This window comes from Melanotaenia boesemani, chromosome 9 (genome assembly GCF_017639745.1).
Source record: "Melanotaenia boesemani isolate fMelBoe1 chromosome 9, fMelBoe1.pri, whole genome shotgun sequence".
Lineage (NCBI taxonomy): Eukaryota > Metazoa > Chordata > Actinopteri > Atheriniformes > Melanotaeniidae > Melanotaenia > Melanotaenia boesemani.
In genome coordinates this window covers 35,951,784-35,973,717 of record NC_055690.1, presented here as the reverse complement: position 1 = coordinate 35,973,717, position 21,934 = coordinate 35,951,784, and the positions used below count along the sequence as shown (strand labels likewise).

At 47.2% G+C, this 21,934-nt stretch overlaps 1 protein-coding gene across 4 annotated transcripts in view; it reads left to right on the top strand.

The window, feature by feature from the left end:
- LOC121646309 (fibroblast growth factor 12-like) overlaps positions 1-21,934 on the top strand; it is a 76,849-nt gene that overhangs the window by 22,956 nt on the left and 31,959 nt on the right. Inside the window, exon 1 of one of the 4 annotated variants that reach the window (XM_041995227.1) lies at positions 17,124-17,954. The exons of the other annotated variants lie outside the window; for them this stretch is intronic. Within the exon in view, the coding sequence (XP_041851161.1) occupies positions 17,756-17,954 (199 nt within the window). The 5' untranslated portion in view covers positions 17,124-17,755. Of the gene's footprint in view, positions 1-17,123; positions 17,955-21,934 lie in introns of those variants that run through there. 4 annotated transcript variants of the gene reach the window in all.

The window sequence follows — 21,934 nt, the reverse complement described above, 5'->3', positions numbered from 1 at the left end:
TTTATACATTAAAAATAGTTCGATCAGATCATTGTGTCTCACACCTTCTCTACTGATCGCGCTCAGACACGCTGCAGCAGGAACGTTCAGGTTATTATTAAACTCTTTCCACTCCTCCCGTCCTCTTCCTCTTCATAGTCTTCCTCAGTTTAAGTTTTCCTTCCTGCATTAACCCTTAAAACTCCACCCACTCTGCTCCTCCTCCACCACTCATTCTAATCTAAACCCACCAGTAACAGCTTTTAATCCCAGTATAAACCAGTCGGTAGCAGCATTTAATCCCAGTATAAACCAGTGTGTAGCAGCTTTTAATCCCAGTATAAACCAGTGTGTAGCAGCTTTTAATCCCAGTATAAACCAGTCTGTAGCAGCTTTTAATCCCAGTATAAACCAGTCTGTAGCAGCTTTTAATCCCAGTATAAACCAGTCCGTAGCAGCTTTTAATCCCAGTATAAACCAGTCTTTATAGATGAAACTTTACAGATGAAACTTTACAGTTGAAACTTTACAGATGAAACTTTACAGATGAAACTGTCTAATCTGCCCACAGAGTGTATTGGAAACTTGGGAAAGGAAGGACCCGGGTCTGTGGTTGGGGAGTGGATGTTTATCTCCTGCAGTTTTCATTTGGAAGAAATTTTCCAGTTTGAACAACAACTTGCAGAGAAACTGAAAAGGTTTAAGACCTTCGTTTCATCTACAGCTTGAACAAGGATTTCTGTCTACACCAGGACTCCGGCCCGCTCTGGGTTGTGGTTTATCTACCTCATTAATCAGTTATCTCATCTTCATCTGTGAAACGATCTGGATAACTAGCTGCTGAGCCACTTGTAATTATTTGGTTTAATATGTTATGTTTCCTCTGTATTAATTTTATTTTTGTCATACTTAACATAATAATCATTTTTGTAAATCCTCAGCTGTTAATTTGTTTTTAGAACTTTTCTATCTAATGTCTGCTTCCACTGTTCTATGTTCCAGAAATGTTCTATAAAAGGTTTTTGTTCTTGTCTTTTAAGCATCTAACAGTCCTTTTTCCAGCCATGGCCGGTTCTGAGTCGGTTTTCTCTGGTATCGCTGGATTAGACCGTTTTTATAACAGCGATTAAAACATTTTTAGAAGCTCCACACAGTGACATGCATTCCCTCGCTGTGTTACTCTTCTTGTGAGTACTTGTCCAACTCTTCCTCATTTCTAATGACAAGCACTTTACATTCCTCTTGTGCAGCATTCGGTTGGAGCTCCATGTTGAATATCTCCTCTGCTCCCTCATACTATGCTTTCTGTTAGTAAACTTAATATTTATGACTGGTTTCTCTTTCTTTTCTTTGTGGAAAACAGCTCTCAGTGTTGCCTTATCTGCTGTGAGCTGCTGTTCCACTGACTGATCTTCCATCTCATCGGGCATACTGGGTTTAACTTTCAGCCCGGATCCTTCATTCGTGTGTGTGGTTCCAATCCTTTTGTCTTTCTCATCATTTTTCAGCCTCAGCGCTTTGACCTCCTCCACCAAACCCATGATCTGTGTCTGTTTCCTCTTCTGTGAGGAAGTCCCATTTGTTTTGGGAAGCGTTTTGTTGCTCCAGAGTGAAGCTGGTGGCTGATGGAGAATCCTTAGCTCAACCTGGCTGCTCCTGCTAGCAGATGGTAAAGCCTCAGATTGTGTTCAACAGGGTTTGAACCAAGTTTTTACCATAAAGTGATGGAAAAGGTCTCAGAGACTGAATAAAATATGATACATACGACATTAAAGGGTTAAAATGTTAAGTTACTTCCATTTCCTATTAAAGGTGGAACAGTTACTTCCTTAAAAAAGTAAGTTTTCCCAGGACGGGGAGTTTGACAGTGAGAATAACCAGGCTCGTAAATGCCAACAGACTTCAGGAGTTGTGTTGTTTTCTGATTGTAACAGACAGTAAACTTATATTATACCACGGTCTGGGTGAATACTCGATGCTGATTGACTGGAGGGTGTCCATTAAAAAGTGATAATGGACACATAAAAGAAGTTCTGGTCAAACAGACGTATTGCTGTAAATTACTGCGCTGACTAAACGGTAGTTGGTAACCATGGCAACAGAAACTCAGACACCGGGCTGCAGACACGGCAGATCATGTCTGAGATGCATCGCTGTGAAAGCAGGTGCAGGCTCATTGGGTTTCGTCAGTCCAGGAGAGACGAGAATGGAGCAACATTTTGTCGTTAAACCAGCAGCGGTCAGAGTCCATAGACGTTAAACCAGCAGCGGTCAGAGTCCACAAACGTTAAACCAGCAGCGGTCAGAGTCCACAGACGTTAAACCAGCAGCGGTCAGAGTCCACAAACGTTAAACCAGCAGCGGTCAGAGTCCACAGACGTTAAACCAGCAGCGGTCAGAGTCCACAGACGTTAAACCAGCAGCGGTCAGAGTCCACAAACGTTAAACCAGCAGCGGTCAGAGTCCACAGACGTTAAACCAGCAGCGGTCAGAGTCCACAAACGTTAAACCAGCAGCGGTCAGAGTCCACAGACGTTAAACCAGCAGCGGTCAGAGTCCACAAACGTTAAACCAGCAGCGGTCAGAGTCCACAGACGTTAAACCAGCAGCGGTCAGAGTCCACAGACGTTAAACCAGCAGCGGTCAGAGTCCACAGACGTTAAACCAGCAGCGGTGAGAGTCCACAGACGTTAAACCAGCAGCGGTCAGAGTCCACAGACGTTAAACCAGCAGCGGTCAGAGTCCACAGACGTTAAACCAGCAGCGGTGAGAGTCCACATACGTTAAACCAGCAGCGGTTAGAGTCCACATACGTTAAACCAGCAGCGGTCAGAGTCCACATACGTTAAACCAGCAGCGGTGAGAGTCCACAGACGTTAAACCAGCAGCGGTCAGAGTCCACAAACGTTAAACCAGCAGCGGTCAGAGTCCACATACGTTAAACCAGCAGCGGTCAGAGTCCACAAACGTTAAACCAGCAGCGGTCAGAGTCCACAGACGTTAAACCAGCAGCGGTCAGAGTCCACAGACGTTAAACCAGCAGCGGTCAGAGTCCACAAACGTTAAACCAGCAGCGGTCAGAGTCCACATACGTTAAACCAGCAGCGGTCAGAGTCCACAGACGTTAAACCAGCAGCGGTCAGAATCCACATACGTTAAACCAGCAGCGGTCAGAATCCACAGACGTTAAACCAGCAGCGGTCAGAGTCCACAAACGTTAAACCAGCAGCGGTCAGAGTCCACAGACGTTAAACCAGCAGCGGTCAGAGTCCACAGACGTTAAACCAGCAACGGTCAGAGTCCACATACGTTAAACCAGCAGTGGTCAGGGTCCACAAACGTTAAACCAGCAGCAGTCAGGGTCCACAAACGTTAAACCAGCAGCGGTGAGAGTCCACAGACGTTAAACCAGCAGCGGTAAGAGTCCTCAGACGTTAAACCAGCAGCGGTGAGAGTCCACAAACGTTAAACCAGCAGCGGTCAGGGTCCACAGACGTTAAACCAGCAGCAGTCAGAGTCCACAGACGTTAAACCAGCAACGGTCAGAGTCCACATACGTTAAACCAGCAGCAGTCAGGGTCCACAAACGTTAAACCAGCAGCGATCAGAGTCCACAGACGTTAAACCAGCAGCGGTGAGAGTCCACAGACGTTAAACCAGCAGCGGTGAGAGTCCACAAACGTTAAACCAGCAGCGGTCAGGGTCCACAGACGTTAAACCAGCAGCGGTCAGGGTCCACAGACGTTAAACCAGCAGCGGTCAGAGTCCACAGACGTTAAACCAGCAGCGGTGAGAGTCCACAGACGTTAAACCAGCAGCGGTGAGAGTCCACAGACGTTAAACCAGCAGCGGTCAGAGTCCACAGACCTTAAACCAGCAGCGGTCAGAGTCCACAGACGTTAAACCAGCAGCGGTGAGAGTCCACAAACGTTAAACCAGCAGCGGTGAGAGTCCACAAACGTTAAACCAGCAGCGGTCAGGGTCCACAGACGTTAAACCAGCAGCGGCCAGGGTCCACATACGTTAAACCAGCAGCGGTCAGAGTCCACAAACGTTAAACCAGCAGCGGTCAGAGTCCACAGACGTTAAACCAGCAGCGGTCAGAGTCCACAAACGTTAAACCAGCAGCGGTCAGAGTCCACAGACGTTAAACCAGCAGCGGTGAGAGTCCACAGACGTTAAACCAGCAGCGGTCAGAGTCCACAAACGTTAAATTAATAATTTATTTAATAACTTTATTTACTAAATTTATTTATTATTTACTTTTATCGTAAGTGACCATGCTATTAGCGGGATGATGACCTTCGAGGTGGCTTTGTGTCGGACGGATCACGCCTCCACGTCGTCCATTAATTTATGATAATGGACACCTCGTCGGGCATTATCCCTTACATATTTACCTTCTTTAGTTTGCATTCAATAGGACTAATTGCCTAAATTTACTATTTAGAGCATCAAGCATCTTGAAAGTTACATGTTTTCTTTAAGTTAATCAAACATAATTAAATTAATATTTTACTTTTTTTCTTTAGTTTGTTGAAAAAGTGTTATTTTAGTGTATATTGTGTACAGATTATATAGTGTTTACAGTGCAACACACAGGTATACAGGTGCCCCACATACCTGATAATAATAATAATAATAATAATAATAATAATAATAATAATAATAATAATAATAATAATATTAAGAAGAAGAGGAGGAAGAATAATTTTATTCTCATTATTATAATTATTATTATTATTATTATTGGTATTATTATTATTATTATAATAATAATATTATCATTATTTTTATTATTATTATTATTATTGAGCAGTTAAGACAACCTAGGAAAACAAATAAAAGGATAAATAAAGAAATAAAATAGTGCTGCTACCACTATTAATACCACTAGTAATAACAATACAAAATTCAAATAACATTTATTTATTTATTCATTTGAACTCATTACTGAGACATTTAAGTGATTATTTGATGTTATTGTTTATTGAATTGTGTCCCTTTTCTGCCTCCGTACCCCTGAAATAGCCTGACAGTGACAATGATGTCTTCTTCATGTATTTCTGTCTGAGCAGCTGTGTTTTTCCTCGTCTCCGTCACCACCTCGTATTTCTGCAGCCTCGGACCGAACAGCTGAAACCAAAACAGGAAACTGGATCAAACAAGGTTCTGGTCTGGATCCTCACGTGGTCCTAAAGGCTTAAATCAGACATGTTTGTTCAGAGCTTTTCACATTAAGGTCATGAAACGGGTCTGAACCAGTTCTGCTGGGATGGAAAATTACAGACCAGTTAAAGTAGGCACCTCCTTCCAGAGCAGGGAGGCCTCCTCTCTCCTGCAGGAGCTGAGACCTGGACCTGGCTTTCAGGAGGAGACGAAGATGGAGGCTGAAGATGGTTAATGAAGGTCCAGGTTTGGTGTCTCTGTCTCCGTCTGCTGGCCAAAGTCAGCATCTCCTCTTGCATGACGGCATCAGTACTAAGCAGAGGAGACGAAGCTCCGGCAGCGTTTTGCCTTCAGTTTACACCTGGTTTCCAGGTCCAGGTGTAGGTCCAAGTCCAGGTCCAGAATGAGGTCCAGGATCAGGTCCAGGTGTAGGTCCACATCTAAGTCCAGGTCCAGGTGTAGGTCTAGGTCCAGGTCCAGGTCCAGGTCCACGTCCAGAATGAGGTCCAGGATCAGGTCCAGGTGTAGGTCCACATCTAAGTCCAGGTCCAGGTGTAGGTCTAGGTCCAGGTCCAGGTCCAGGTCCAGGTCGAGCATCAGGTCCAGGTCCAGATCCAGATCCAGGTCCAGGATCACGTCCAGGTCCAGGTGTAGGTCTAGGTCCAGGTCCAGGTCCAGGATCAGTTCCAGGTCCAGATCCAGGTCCAGGTCCAGGTCCAGTCTAGGTCCAGGATCAGGATCAGGTCCAGATCCAGGTCCAGGTCCAGTCTAGGTCCAGGATCAGGATCAGGTCCAGGTGCAGGTCCAGGTCCAGGTGTAGGCCTACATCTAGGTCCAGGTCCAGGATCAGGTCCAGGTCCAGATCTAGGTCCAGTCCAGGTCCAGGATCAGGTCCAGATCCAGGTCCAGGTCCAGTCCAGGTCCAGGATCACGTCCAGGTCCAGGTGTAGGTCCATATCCAGGTCCAGGATCAGGTCCAGGTCCAGGTGTAGGTCTAGGTCCAGGTCCAGATCCAGGATCAGTTCCAGATCAGGTCCAGATCCAGTCTAGGTCCAGGTTCAGGTCCAGGTGCAGGTCCAGGTCCAGGTGTAGGCCTACATCTAGGTCCAGGTCCAGGTTCAGGTCCAGGATCAGGTCCAGGTCCAGGTCCAGATGTAGGTCCAGTCCAGGTCCAGGATCACGTCCAGGTGTAGGTCTACATCTAGGTCCAGGTCCAGGTGTAGGTCTAGGTCCAGGTCCAGGATCAGGTCCAGGATCAGGTCCAGGTGTAGGTCCAGGTGTAGGTCCAGGTCCAGGTCCAGATCGAGGTCCAGGATCAGGTCCAGGTCCAGGTGTAGGGTCCAGTCCAGGTCCAGGATCACGTCCAGGTGTAGGTCTACATCTAGGTCCAGGTCCAGGTTTAGGTCCAGGTCAAGGATCAGGTCCAGGTCCAGGTGAAGGTCCACATCTAGGTCCAGGTCCAGGTGTAGGTCGAGGTCCAGGTTCAGGTCCAGATCCAGGTTTAGGTCCACATCTAGGTCCAGGTCCAGGTGTAGGTCTAGGTCCAGGTCTAGGATCAGGTCCAGGTGTAGGTCTACATCTAGGTCCAGGTCCAGGTGTAGGTGTAGTTCCAGGTCAAGGTCCAGTATCAGGTCCAGGTCCAGGTGTAGGTCTACATCTAGGTCCAGGTCCAGGTGTAGGTGTAGGTCCAGGTTCAGGTTGAGCTCCAGGTCCAGGTGTAGGTCTGGATCTAGATCCATGTCCAGGACCAGAACCAGTTTCAGGTACAGATCCAGGTCCAGGTCCAGGTCCAAGTGTAGGTCTACATCTAGATCCAGGTCCAGGTGTAGGTGTAGGTCCAGGATCAGGTCCAGGTCCAGGTGTAGGTCTAGATCTAGGTCCAGGACAAGGCCCAGGCCCAGGATCAGGTCCAGGTCTGGGTTGGGTCTAGATCTAGGTCCAGGTCCAGATGCATTATCAGGTCCAGATCAAGGTCCAGGTCCATATGTACGTCTAGGTCCAGGACCAGGTCCAGGCCCAGGCCCAGCTCCAGGTCCGGGATCAGGTCCAGATCCAAGAGTAGGTGTAGGTTTACTTCTAGGTCCAGGTCCAGGTCTAGGTGTAGGTCCAGGTCCAGGTCTGCATCTAGGTCCAGGTCCAGGTGTAGGTCCAGGTCCAGGTGTAGGTCTAGATCTAGATCCATGCCCAGGACCAGAACCAGGTCCAGGTCCAGAACCATATCCGGGATCAGGTCCAGGTCCAGGTGTAGATCTACATCTAGGTCCAGGTCCAGGATCAGGCATAGGTCTAGGTTGGGTCCTGATCTATAGCTCAGTCCAGATCCAGGCACAGGTCCAGATACAGATCCAGGTGTAGGTGTAGGTCTACATCTAGGGCCAAGTCCAGATCCAGGTTTAGGTCCAGGACCAGGTCCAGATGTAGGTCTGGATCTAGATCCATGCCCAGGACTAGGACCAGGTCCTGATCCAGATTCAGGATCAGATCCAGCTGTAGGTCTACATCTAGGTCCAGGTCCAGGTGTAGGTGTAGGTCTACATCTCGGTCCAGGTCCAGGTGTAGGTCCAGGTCCAGGTCCAGATCCAGGTCTACATCTAGGTCCAGGTCCAGGTCTAGGTCCAGATCCAGATGTAGGTCTAGATCTAGATCCGTGCCCAGGACCAGGACCAGACCCAGGTCTAGATCCAGATCCAGGATCAGGTCCAGGTCCAGGTGTAGGTCTAGGTCCAGGGCCAGGGCCAGGACCAGGTCCAGCTCCAGCTCCAGGTCCAGATCCAGGTCCAGGTGTAGGTGTAGGTCTGCATCTCGGTCCAGGTCTAGAACCAGAATTAGGGCCAGATCCGGATCCAGGATCAGATCCAGGTCCAGCTGTAGGTCTACATCTAGGTCCAGGTGTAGGTCTAGGTCCAGGTCCAGGTTGAGGGTCCAGGTCCAGGTCCAGGTGTAGGTCTAGATCTAGGTCCAGGATCAGGTCCAGGTCTATGTTGGATCTTGATCTAGGTCCAGGTCCAGGTCCAGTACCAAGTCCAGATCCAGGTCCAGATCCATGTCCATATGTATGTCTAGGTCGAGGACCAGGTCCAGGTCTACGTCCAGTTCCAGGTTCAGGTCCAGCTCTAGGTCTAGGTGCAGCTCCAGGTCCAGGTTTAGGTCCAGATCCAGATCTAGGTTCAGGTCCAGGTCCAGGTCTAGGACCGGGTCCAGATCCAGGTCCAGCTCCGTGTTTAGGTTTAGGTCCAGGTCCATATGTAGGTCTAGGTGTACGTCCAGGTCCAGGTTCGGGTCCAGGACCAGGTCCATATGTAGGTTCAGATCCAGGTCTAGGTCTTGGTGCAGCTCCATGTCCAGGGTTAGGTCCAAGTCTAGGTCTAGGACCAGTTCCAGGCTCAGTTCCAGGTCCATATGTAAGTCTAGGTCTAGGACCAGGTCCAGGTCCAGGTCTAGGTCTAGGTCTAGGTCTAGGTCTAGGTATAGGACTAGGTCCAGATTCAGGTGTAGATCTAGCTCTAGGTCCAGGATCAGGTCCAGGTCTAGGTCTGGTCTTGATCTAGGTCCAGGTCCAGTACCAGGTGTAGGTCTAGGTTTCGGCCCAGGTCCAGGTCCAGTACCAGGTCCAGATCAAGGTCCAGGTCCAGGTCCAGGTGTAAGTCTAGGTCTCGGACCAGGTCCAGGTGCAGGTCTAGATCTAGGTTCAGGTCCAGGTTCAGGTCTAGGATCAGGTCCAGTTCTATATTGGGTCTAGATCTAGGTCCAGGTACAGATCTAGGTCCTGGTCCAGGTCCAGGTCCATATGTAGGTCTAGTTCTAGGACCAGGTCCAGGTCTAGGACCAGGTCAAGATCCAGCTCCAGGGCTAGGTATAGGTGCAGCTCCAGGTCCAGGTCTAGGTTTAGGTCCAGGTCCATATGTAGGTCTAGGTCTAGGACCAGGTCCAGGTCCAGAACCAGGTCCAGGTCCAGGTCTAGGTCTAGGTGCAGGTCCAGGTCCAGGTCTAGGTTTAGGTCTTGGTCCATATGTAGGTCTAGGTCTACATCCAGGTCCAGGTTTAGGTCCAGGTCCAGAATCAGGTCCAGGTCCAGGTGTAGGTCTACATCTAGGTCCAGGTCCAGGTGTAGGTGTAGGTCCAGGTCCAGGTTGAGGGTCCAGGTCCAGGTCCAGGTGTAGGTCTAGATCTAGATCCATGTCCAGGTGTAGGTGTAGGTCCAGGTCCAGGTTGAGGGTCCAGGTCCAGGTCCAGGTGTAGGTCTAGATCTAGATCCATGTCCAGGACCTGAACCAGGTCCAGGACCAGGTCCAGGTTTAGGTCCAGGTCTAGGTCTAGGACCAGGTCTAGGTCTAGGACCAGGTTCAGGTCCAGGTCTAGTTCTAGGTCTAGGACCAGGTCCAGGTCCAGGTCTAGGTCTAGATCTAGGACCAGGCCCAGGTCTAGGTCTAGGACCAGGTACAGCTCCGGGTCCAGGTCCAGGTCCAGTCAGCATCCTGACTGAGATGCGTGTGAACGGGAGCTTTTTGCTTTTTGTTTTCCAGAATCATGAATTTTGCAGCAGCTGAATTTCCTGAATTAGTGATTCAACATGAAACATTTAACACACACACCGAGCAGCTCCGTGTGTGTGTGTGGTCACGTGATTGGCTGTAAATCATTCAGTGAAGTCGACGTATTAAACAGAAACACGTGGAATGAGTTAGTCTGAACGTCCTGCAGAGCTGAACTCAGCTGGTAGAAACAGAAATGTGAGATGGAGTAAAATGTTCCTGAAGAACAGAAAGAAATGCCGGGACTCCGACGTCAGACCCGAAGCATTCCGGTTTGGTGAATCTTTCCTAACGTTCCCACTCCTCCCAACACTTCCAGCATATTCTAACGTTGAGGATGCGAAGGGATGTAGAGTTTCACGTGTTATTTTGTCCCATTCTGAAAAGACGTCTTTCAACAGTACATGGTCCTGGTTGTTTCAGGTCAGGACTGCAGTCCAAAACCAGTCCAGAACAGTCCAGAACCAGACCTTTCATGTGGTCTTGAAGGCAGCAGATGTTCCTGACATCAGTCTGGAAGCTCCAGAGGAGAGCAGCACAGTTCATCTAGGAGCTAGTAGAGTAGGCCTAGGAATTAGTGAAGAAGTCCTAGTAATTAGTAGTAGTAAAGCATCAGTAAAGTCCTAGGAATAAGTGATTTAGAATTTAGAAATAGTCCTAGGAATTAGTAAGGTAGCCCCAGGAGTCACGTGGACAGAGCTGCTCTCATGGTTTTCTTATATAACTGCTGGGGTCTGAACTGTGTTTGGTTTGGAGGCCGATGCTTGGTGGAGTCTTTTAGCTGAGGTGCTATGCTACATGCTAGCATTGCTGCTTCCTGCTGTCTGCTAACATCTGCTGGACTGTAGCATCTCATGCTAAAGGGGGCATAGTCTAGAAGAGGTCAACATGCAGCTTCTTTTCTGCTCAGTAAAGTCAAACTTTTTTTGCGGGGCCCCAACAATAATGTCAAGCCCCCCCGATCCCAGGACCACATGTATATATAGTTTGTATAATGATTGTATGTATGAGATTTTTTAAACCAGGAAACTCTGCAAAGTACTTCAGGTGAGTTGAGCTTTCAGTAAGACAGAAGCTGCTTTAGTAAAACAACTCTGCTATATATGAGAGGTGAGTAGTTTATTTCTAAAGTCTTTTCTTCGTGTTCAGGATGACGAGTCCTCAAGTAGCTTTATTACCTGTTTGGCTTCATACTGTCAGATGCTCATATGTTGAGACATACACTGTGGTCTGTTTTCATTACCCACCATTAACTATTACCGTTACTTGACTATCACCTGGTCATGCCTAGGGATGCAAGATATGCATCATATTTTCTATTTTTTTTTTTTTTTCATAGTTGAAATCTCTGTTCTTCATTTATCATTGTTACTTTCACAAATTTGTCCATGTTTTGCTAGCAGTGTAAAACTATACGTTTTATTTAGCCTTGCTGTGCCCCCCCTGTCATGGCTCTGCCGCCCCCCAGTTTGGGAACCACTGCTCTGGATTGAGCTGGTGGATTGTGCTTCTATCAGCTGGAGGTGATGATGGCTGATGATGACCTAGACCTAGACCTGATGATGAAGGTCCATCTGAGGGATCTGAGGTCTGAGCTGAAACCTGTTTTACAGGAGTCGGTCCAGGTCAGACCGGTTCCCTGATCCGGACTGATTAGTGCTGTTCTGGCTGTAGAGAACTTTGTAAGTCTTTCCATCTCCCTTTGAGGAACGTTTCCATCTTCAGTCCTCAGACTTTCGTGGATGCTTTTAGAGTCAAATGATCACGTTTCAGCTCAGAATGGATTTATATGGACTAAGTGGTTCTTTTCAAACATCTGCAGTGAAACTAAGTTCATGTAGATGTTGGAAGTTTCTGTCTCACTCATGTTTGAGATTTATTTTCATTTATTTTTATTTCATTTTGGGTGTTGATGAAACTCACATCAAGACATAATTAGATGGGTGTCAAAAATCACAATAAAATATATAAAATCATTAAACTGAAAGAATTTAAAACAGTCTGGATAAGTTCACAGAAACAGTAGATTTCTGCAAAGCTTTGAGTTTTTAATCTGAATCACAAACAAAAAGCAGCATAAACAAACTGAGACGGTAAAATCTGGAAAGTCATGAACCTGGTGGAGTTTTCCTGAGCTTCCTCCTGACGACCAGCAGATGGCGACGTTCCTCCAGGAAACAGCCTGGTGAGAGACGATTGGTTTAGAGGGAACTTTCATTGTTTATAGAATAGAAATACTTTATTAATCCCTTCGGAGAGCCCTCAGGGAAATTTGGGGATGAATTAGGAATTAATTAATCTAAAAACTGATCAGACTGATCTGATCTGTGGTTCAGTTGAGGGGGAAAGAGATACAAGCAGATCCCAAACCCATCAGGACCACCAGTACCACCTTGACCATCAGGACCATCAGGCCCATCAGGGCCACCAGGACCACCAGGCCCATCAGGACTATCAGGACCACTAGGGCCATGAGGACCATCAGGACCACCAGGACCATCAGGCCCATCAGGACCACCAGGACCATCAAGACCACCAGGGCCATCAGGACCACTAGGACCACCAGGACCATCAGGACCACCAGGACCATCAGGACCACCAGGACCACCAGGACCATCAGGACCACTGGGGCCACCAGGACCATCAGGACCACCAGGGCCACCAGGACCATCAGGACCACCAGGGCCATCAGGACCACTAGGACCATCAGGGCCACCAGGACCACCAGGACCACTTGGACCATCAGGACCAACAGGACCACCAGGACCATCAGGACCATAAGGACCACCAGGACCATAAGGACCACCAGGTGTTTCTGTGTGTACAGGGTCTTGTTTTCTGCGTCTCTGGTGGTTTTGTTGCCTTTCAAGTGTCCTGATGACATTGTTCTGTCCTCTGATGTTGCAGTTTGACTATTGATCAGGAAACATACCTGAACAGTGCACGCACACACACACACACACACACACACACTGGGTGTTAATGAGCTGTGGGATCGATAATGCTGCCACAGTGGATTTCCTGTCCTTCAGTCCTGGTCTCAGATATGACGCCCTCAGACTGAGATGCTTCAGCAGATTTGGAGTCAGGACCAATCAGACCAGAAGGGTCAGTGAGAGCAGCCTGGTCCAGGTGTTAGACCGAGCCCACAGAGGCAGGATGATCCAGATGTTAGACTGAGCCCATGGAGGCAGGATGATCCAGGTGTTAGACTGAGCCCATGGAGGCAGGATGATCCAGGTGTTAGACTGAGTCCATGGAGGCAGGATGATCCAGGTGTTAGACTGAGCCCATGGAGGCAGGATGATCCAGGTGTTAGACTGAGTCCATGAGAGGCAATCTGGATCTGAGTCACAGCTGGACAACCATCCGGTGTGTGAGGTTCTGGTTTGGTCCAGATCACAGTCTGACATTATAAGCACCTGATGATCAAAGGGAATGATGTAGATGAGGATGTTTTATCTTCGTCTTCAGTCCCAGTGAGCAGGTACGAGTACGCAAATACACGACAGTAATTAAAGAAGCTGACCTGGTTTTCCTGCTGGGAAAGCAGGCCTACATTCAGAACCACGGTGCGTTCACTGACACGCGGAGGAAAACACAAGCCTGTGATGATGATGATAATCAGGTTCAGTTTAAACCGTCCTACCTGTCGCACATTTGGATCTAGGCCACAGAGTCAAACATAAGGCCTGGGGACCAAAACCAGCCCACCAGAGTCCGATCTGGCCTGCAGGATGACTATGAAAATAACATGGAAGATATTAACTGTGTTTTATCTATATTTTTATATTAGCTATTTTTTAGCCTTCGTGTTCCAGATACCTGGATACCTGTAATTAAATGGTTTGTGATTTTGAGTAAATATGTCATTTCCTTACCCCTGGACGTGGGTCACCTGGGCCCCCCTCTGGAGCCAGGCCTGGAGGTGGGGCATGGAGGCGAGTGCTTGGTGGCCGGGCCTTTGCCCATGGGGGCCAGTCAGGCTCAGCTCAAAAGGGTGACATGGGCCTCCCTCCCGTGGGCTCACCACCTGCAGGAGGGGCCATAGGGATCGGGTGCAGTGTGAGCTGGGCGGCTGCCGGAGGCGGGGACCCTGGCAGTCTGATCCTTGGCTGCAGAAGCTAGCTCTTGGGATGTGGAACGTCACCTCTCTGGCAGGAAAGGAGCTTGAGCTGGTGCGTGAGGTTGAGCGGTTCCGGCTAGATATAGTTGGACTCACCTCGACGCACGGCTTGGGCTCTGGAACCACTGTCCTTGAGAGGGGCTGGACCCTTTTCCATTCTGGAGTTGCTCCCGGTGAGAGGCAGGTGTGGGTATGCTCATCGCCCCCTGACTTGGCGCCTGTATGCTGGGGTTTACGAAAGGGTAGCCTCCCTCCGCCCTCAGGTGGGGGGACGGGTCCTGGCTGCGGTTTGTGGTTATGCACCAAATAGCAGAATGAAATCATTAATACAAGCGGCCTAAATTAGTTTTCTCTGCAGGGTGGCCGGGCTCTCCCTTAGAGATAGGGTGAGAAGCTCGGTGATCCGGGAGGGGCTCAGAGTAGAGCCGCTTCTCCTCCACATCATGAGGAGCCAGATGAGGTGGCTCGGGCATCTGGTCAGGATGCCTCATGGACGCCTCCCTGGTGAGGTGTTCCGGGCACATCCCACTGGGAGGAGACTCCAGGGAAGACCCAGGACACGCTGGACGGACTACATCTCTCGGCTGGCCTGGGAACGTCTCGGGATCCCCCCGGATGAGCTGGTGAATGTGGCCGGGGAGAGGGAAGTCTGGGTTTCCCTGCTTAGACAGCTGCCCCCGCAACCTGACTCCAGATAAGTAGCAGAAGATGGATGGATGGATGGATGGATGGATGGATGGATGGAGGGATGGAGGGATGGAGGGATAATCGCATTTTAATCTCATAACAATAACAATAACAATGGATTTTAGTGGATTTTAGTGGATTTTAGTGGAGGACTGAATCAGATAACAGACTTTATTGTTCTAAACTCTCTAGTAACATTTGAAAATGCATTTAACTGCATTTCAATTCTAAACAGTAGAAAAAAAACAGAAAGCATTCCTGGCCCAAACTGAACAAAGCTCAAGTTAAAGAATCATTTTACCAGCAGCTGCAGCTGTTCTCTGATGAAGTCTAGAACATGTTAGAGAACTTTAACTTCCTACATGTTCTCCTCCACACGCTTCATGAACAGGCGTTAATATGTGACGGTAAGCAGGACGGAAAGCTGCTCCCAAAGAACAATGATGACATTTTTATTTAGTTAGTTATTTTTAACTAAATGTGGTTTCATTCTGGTGGATGGAAGTTCTGAGGCCAGACAGCGAAGGTGAGACATTTTCTGACTTTTACAAATCTCCTGGACCTGGACCAGGACCTGGACCAGAGTCCCGGGAGCTGGAGGGTCCTGCGCTGTATCTTAGCTGTGTTATTTTACTGGATGTCGCTCTGTAGCTGCAGCAGGATGATTGATGGCTGAGTGAAAACGTGTTTTATCCTCCGTCCTCGAACACTCGTGCTGCTGCTGCTGCTGCTGCTGATGATGATGATGATGTGTTGGGGTGACTCATCCTTTCTCCAGCTGATAATTGGGTTGTGTAACGAGCTCTTTACAGCTAATTGGTGTGTCCACTCATGAAAACAGCGCTCATCGTGTTTCCTTTCACACCGTCAGCAGCCAATCACAGCGCAGCCACAGGTGGCGGCCGAGATGATTAAATGTGACACATTTTGACGTCCCAGCTGAACGTTGCATAAACTGAAGATAAAAGCAGAAAGAAATGAATCAGACAGATGAACAGAGGCCTGCTTCAGCTGCTGGAACCTGATGTTCTGGCTTCCCCACAGATTAAAGGGACAGACGTCTTCCTGAGCCCGGCTCAGTCCTCTCTGGATGCCGGGGCTGCAGCAGCATCGCTGGCTGATGCCCTCACAGCCCGTCCCATGCTCATCCAGACCTGAACACATGTTCGTGTGGCCCAAACTGCAGCAACTTTTATGTAACACCTGCAGTTGGTTTCTCAGCCTCCAACCAGATGAGCGTTGCTGATAAAAACTGAGCTGAAGGCTGCACGGGTGGAATGCTGGATCAGTGGGATGTTCACCGGCTGATGTTTGTGTTCATTAGTTAAAAAGATCAGGTTTGATGTTTCATGAAAATCCTCCTGCTTCCTGAAGAGCAGTCTGACCACCGTCCACATTGCTAGGAGCAGGCCTTTCCTTCGGATTCGGATTTGGCCTGGCAGTGCATTTATATATAAATATATTTAAATATTTTATATATACCTAGATTTATCTGTACAGATATATTTTTATTTCTAAATATACATATAACATTTTCATTTTATTTGATACATATTAAAAAAATATTTTTTTAACTTTATGTATTAAAATTATATTTCATTATGTCATGTTTTTGTTGATTTATTTTTCATTGAACTTTTTTATGCATTTTATTTATTTGACATATTTACTCATTTACACGTGCATCACAACTTCCAGACCAGCATGGATCTATAAAATCACCAAACATCTAGTTCCAGGTATCTGGAATTAAAAACCAAATATTTCTCATTCTGATCGGAGCAACTTGTCCACATCTACACGTTTTTTTTAACCCTTTCAGCCCGACCGAGAAAAATAGAGAGTAAATTCTATTTTTTTTTCTGAAGTGTTTGTCTCTTCAACATAATGTAAAAAAATAATTACCAAAAATAATTTTTTCTATATTTGCTTTTTATTACTGTGATGTCGAAATTCTTGTTGTACCAAATATTTCCACCAGGGGGCAGAAGAGCAGTTTCAGGTTGTGGACAACAGGGTTTTGACTTTTTACCATAAAGTGATGCAAAAGGTCTCAGAAACTGTATGTACCAAAGGTTAAATGTTCATACGTGTATCAAACTAAAGTCACATCCAGGAAGTTTTCCTTCTGCCGGGGAAACGTTTCCATTCAAACAGAAAACATTAGAGATTACAGTTACTTTTATTAAAGTATCAGTTACTGTGTTGGTATGTGTGGCATCCCTGGTGTAGGTGAAACCAGCAGCATGGGTAAATGTGAGTCTTGGGTTTGGTCGGGTTCTGATCCGACTCAGGAGTCCTGAAGCGGGTGGTTCAGGAAGCAAAGCGGCGCTGAGGCGGGATGATGCAGTGGAGGTAGAGACGTCTGGTGTGGGAGCAACATGAAACATCAGGCAGAATATTTTTAGGAGCTTCTTCCACACCTCCACCTCCTCCATCCCTCGATCACTCTATCTCTCTGCTGCGCTGACGGCTGCTCTCTTTTCCTCCATCTCTCAGCCTCTGATCACATTCAGCAGCTCTCAGCCTGCGAAGAGGAGGAGGAGGAGGAGGAGGAGTAGGACAGATTGGAGTAAAATAGAGCAGAATAGAGGAATCAGCTCCTCTGTGCTGGATCCTTCATAGCGCCGCTGCTTCGCTTCTCGTCTGAAAGTTGGTGCAGAGCTGATGAAGATGGAGGATTTCCAGACAGATGTGAGGTCTCACTGATCCATCCTTCCCTGGATGCATCATCGTTGCATAAAGAAGATCCGAGCAGCTTCATCTGAAAGCCGGAGGAAAGCCGAGCTGCTGGGAAAACCAGATCCATTCATTCCTGATTAAATTCTGTTTTACATCTTTGGAAAGCAGCAGGAACTTTTTAATTCCCAGACTGAACCACGCTGATCTCTTCAGGACGAGTAAAGTTGCTGCTCTCTGTTATTCTGAGCATCGTGAGGATTTCTTCTGCGACTCTCTGAGATTTAATGATGGACCTGAAGCTTGGAAATGTGACTGTTTTCTCGTGTTTCAGCCCTCTGATCAAACTAAAGTTCTAGTTTGAAAAAAATCTGGCTCAAGTGGATAAAAAACTTGTCTTTGAAGTGAATCTCAGGTGTTATGGACGTCTTCCTTGTCATGAATCGGCCTTAAGCTGAAACACCCCATCAGACGTTTCCTCTGAGTTTCTTGTCTTGGTGGACTCCGTCCATCTGCCTGCCATGTCTCTTGCTTTGGACTGAAAGGCGATCAACTTTAGAGCTGAGACCCAGAGCGGGTGGAGATGGCGGCGGCCATCGCCAGCTCCCTGATCCGACAGAAGCGGCAGGCCCGCGAGTCCAACAGCGACAAGGTCGCCACCAACAAGAGACGCTCCAGTCCCAGCAAAGACCCGAGGTCTTTGTGCGAGAGACACATCTTCAGCGTCTTCAGCAAAGTTCGTTTCTGCAGTGGAAAGAAAAGACCCGTACGCCGGAAACCAGGTGGGTTCCCAGACTGGTCTACATTCCCCACATGCTCCACTTTTACAAGCTGGGGCTCTTGATGATGTTCGAGAACGAGTTTTCACCAAACGTGTTTTAAAGATTTTAAACTTTTTTCTCGTTATTATTCTACGTTGTTCGTTTGGGCTAAATTTAAAGAAACTTCCTCAGTTTGTCATTTTTTCCCCCTGATTCTGTTTGGGTCTTCTTCCTCTGACTTTGGTTTCCAGCAGTGACCTAGATAGCAGACATGTTTGGGCCGAATTTGGCCTACTTCTGGCACTTATGGCTCAGTGACGGCATTGGCAAGTGTTGTGTGGGCCAGGCATGGTCCGGATGTCAGTTGTTGGCCTGGACAGGAATTACGGCAGGTATTTACTAGCAGAGTGGTCCTAAAACGGGAAACCTTCCTTGTGACAGTGTCTTTGTGGGCCACATGTGGTCATATGGCTGAGTTTTGGTAGCTACACATTTAGTCGACACAGTAAGTGCTCCAAACAAAAATGCACATTTGGACCAAACATGTTTTGCTAACTGGTGATGTGTCATTCACGAACGAGCTGGTTCTAAGGCCCAATCCCATTTCACCCCTTGGCCCTACCCCTTACCCCTACCCCTTGCCCCTCAAAATGGAGCTAGAAGGGGTAGGGCTGAAAAGTCAACCCCTACGAATTGGGACACCCCTTCAACAGTCACATACGTCATCAGTAGTCACTAAAGAACATTTTACACAAGAACTGGAAGAAACTAAATAAAAAAAAACAATAAATATATTAAAAAATATTAAACATGGGGCTCAAACAGGAAAAACCAGCAAAACTGCCGGCTGTATTTAAAAAATCTAGGAACAAATATATTGTGCATCGTTGCTGTTTGTGAAGCTGAAATATCTCCATCATCACTGCGTGTCAGTCTGATCTATGAGCGATGAGCGAACCGCTGCTGCAACGCGACACTACGTCTTTTTGACAGATACGCCGGGACACCAGCACAAAAGTAATGCGGCCCACTGGGAATCCTCTAGAACCTCTCCATTAGCCAGCATTGCTCTTGGTGTGTATTCCAGCGTGAGAAATCAGAGGTTTAGCGTGAGAGCGTAAGAAGCCACTCAAATGCACGAGTCTAACGGCCGATGCGTGACAATAGCCCTGTAAACAAATGCAGCTACCGGCTCACACAGGTTAGTGGTTCACCACGGTCTCGTGCTGCTACATGCTGCTGTCAAATATGACATGAGAGAGATCACTCCTCAAGAGCGTTCAGTCGAGATACTGCATAGTGAAACCTGTTGTCATACACAGTCTATGGTGAAGTAAGATGGGGGGAGCTAATGAAAACTATCGCGGCGGCAAACTTGTTGCGCTCATTTTTTCGTTACAGTGCAATTAATTGACTTATTGCTTATCCACAGGCATATGTGGGACGTAATGTACGAATTTTTCATGCAATTAAAATTAATTGTGTGTGCTGGTATACTCTCTTTTTCTCTGTGGCTTTTTTTTTTTTTTTTTTTTGTGCAAGTGTGTGTTGCCCTGCACCTAAAGAAAGCATGATGTGCGTAGAAACACTTGCTTTCTCATATAGAACAAGAAATTTTTCATACCCCTCCGTTTCAAGTGTGCCTCTGAAAATCTTCATTTGAAGGGGTATATAGCCCTACCCCTTACCCCTACCCCTCTGTCCTAAAAGGAATTGGGACCCCCCTACCCCTACACGTGTACGCGCAAAACAGAGGGGTAGGGCCAAGGGGTGAAATGGGATTCAACCAAAATGTCTTACCAGCAAACAAACCAGTAATAATTTCTAAATTTGGCTAAAATAGAAGCTGAGAGTGATTCTAGACGAAGAACCATTTGATAGTCATAAGAGCCGGTATTCTGACGGTTTGGTATACCCCGTCAGAATAGCACACAAATCCATTTTTGTAGTCTTTCATTTTAGTCCACTGGGTTACACTGATCTGCATTATTTAATTTATCAATGTTGAATCTCACTCAGTTTGGGAGAAGATGCTGTGCAGTCACCCAAATTAGCATCTAACGCTAAGACCGCGATCACCCACATTAGCAGCTAACGCTAAGACCGCGGTCACCCACGTTAGCAGCTAACGCTAAGATCGTGGTCACCCACGTTAGCAGCTAACGCTAAGACCGCGGTCACCCACGTTAGCAGCTAACGCTAAGATCGTGGTCACCCACGTTAGCAGCTAACGCTAAGACCGCGGTCACCCACGTTAGCAGCTAACCCTAAGATCGTGGTCACCCACGTTAGCAGCTAACGCTAAGACCGCGATCACCCACATTAGCAGCTAACGCTAAGACCACGGTCACCCACGTTAGCAGCTAACGCTAAGATCATGGTCACCCACGTTAGCAGCTAACGCTAAGACTGCGGTCACCCACGTTAGCAGCTAACGCTAAGATCGCGGTCACCCACGTTAGCAGCTAACGCTAAGACCGCGGTCACTCACGTTAGCAGCTAACGCTAAGATCGCGGTCACCCACGTTAGCAGCTAACGTTAAGACCGCGGTCACCCACGTTAGCAGCCAACGCTAAGATCGCGGTCACCCACGTTAGCAGCTAACGCTAAGACCGTGGTCACCCACGTTAGCAGCTAACGCTAAGACCGCGGTCACCCACGTTAGCAGCTAACACTGAAGGCGGTTATATACTCTGTGAGTATCCAGAACATTTTTCTTGTTCTTGAGACCACAAGAACAAAATGGCGTCATTTTACTCGCAGACGTGGTTGGGGAAAGCTTGTTGACTGTTCTTGACGCATCAGTCGAGCAGAATTTTCTTCTTGTGGGGCTCCGAGAAGGATTGCGGGATTTGTCGGACATTTAATGTGGGCATGGTTAACGTGGAAAAGAATGAAATGGAACGTTTTGATTTCCCCTGATTCGAGGCTGAATGGCTTGTTGATCGAACAGCTGATCGAGGTGGTGAGAAACTACGTAAACGTAGTATCTGCGAACTCCTGTCGCGGACGAAGCTTCTTGTGGAGGATGAATTGAACTTGAATACAAACTTTTTACTTGTTCCTAAGGCCTTGAGAACAAGAACAAAGTTCTTGCATCCCGTGGAGTATGTAACAAGCGTAAGACTGCAGGCTCCCACATTAGCAGCTAATGCTAGGTCAGCAAGCACTGCCATTTAAAAAAAAAGAAATCTGATGATAGACTGGAAAATGTCAAACAAGATTTTTAGAAGTGATGTAGATGCCCCAAGTCTAATTATTACAGTAACCTGATTATAATCTCCCAGATAACTGACTATAATGGTCATTTAAACAGGATCATAGTTTGGAAATCGTATTAATCTGACCTTTCAGGACATTTTCTCTCCAATATTTGGACAGTTACGGACGTTAACATGAGTTCTGTTGCCATCTGTTTTCTTCTTTTTCCCTTTTGGCTTTTCTTGGTGGTTATCAACCATTGTTTTTAAACTGATTTAAAAACAATGAAAACTTATTATTTATTTCCCTGTTGATTTGGACAGCACTTTGTTGGTGGTGGTTGTTTTAAAGGGCTTTATAAATAAAGTTGAGTTGAGTTAATATGATCCTCCATTCTGGATTACCATGTGATGCCGTGTGACATCTGAGACACCAGAGGATTTATTAGAATGTTCGACGTCCTAGAAATAAAAACAGGTTGGAAGCTTCAGATTTTTTTACAGAGACTTGGTGATTTTGGGAAAACTGGAAGTTCTGACTGGAAGTTTAGCTGGAAAACTGGTCTTTCTTGTGCTGACATTCAGATTTCTTCAGTGTTTTCTATTTTATGAGGAAAGACGTAAAATGACCCTCTGATCAGGACTGACGTGCACCACTGAGCCGCCTTTCAGTCAGACCGAAGAGGAGCTTTAAATTTCAGCTTTTTGTGACAGAACGCCTCTTGAGACGTCTTGTTAAATAAATAAAAATGAGCTAAATTAATTTGTTGGCTACAGGTTCCTCAGATGAGCCGCCCCCT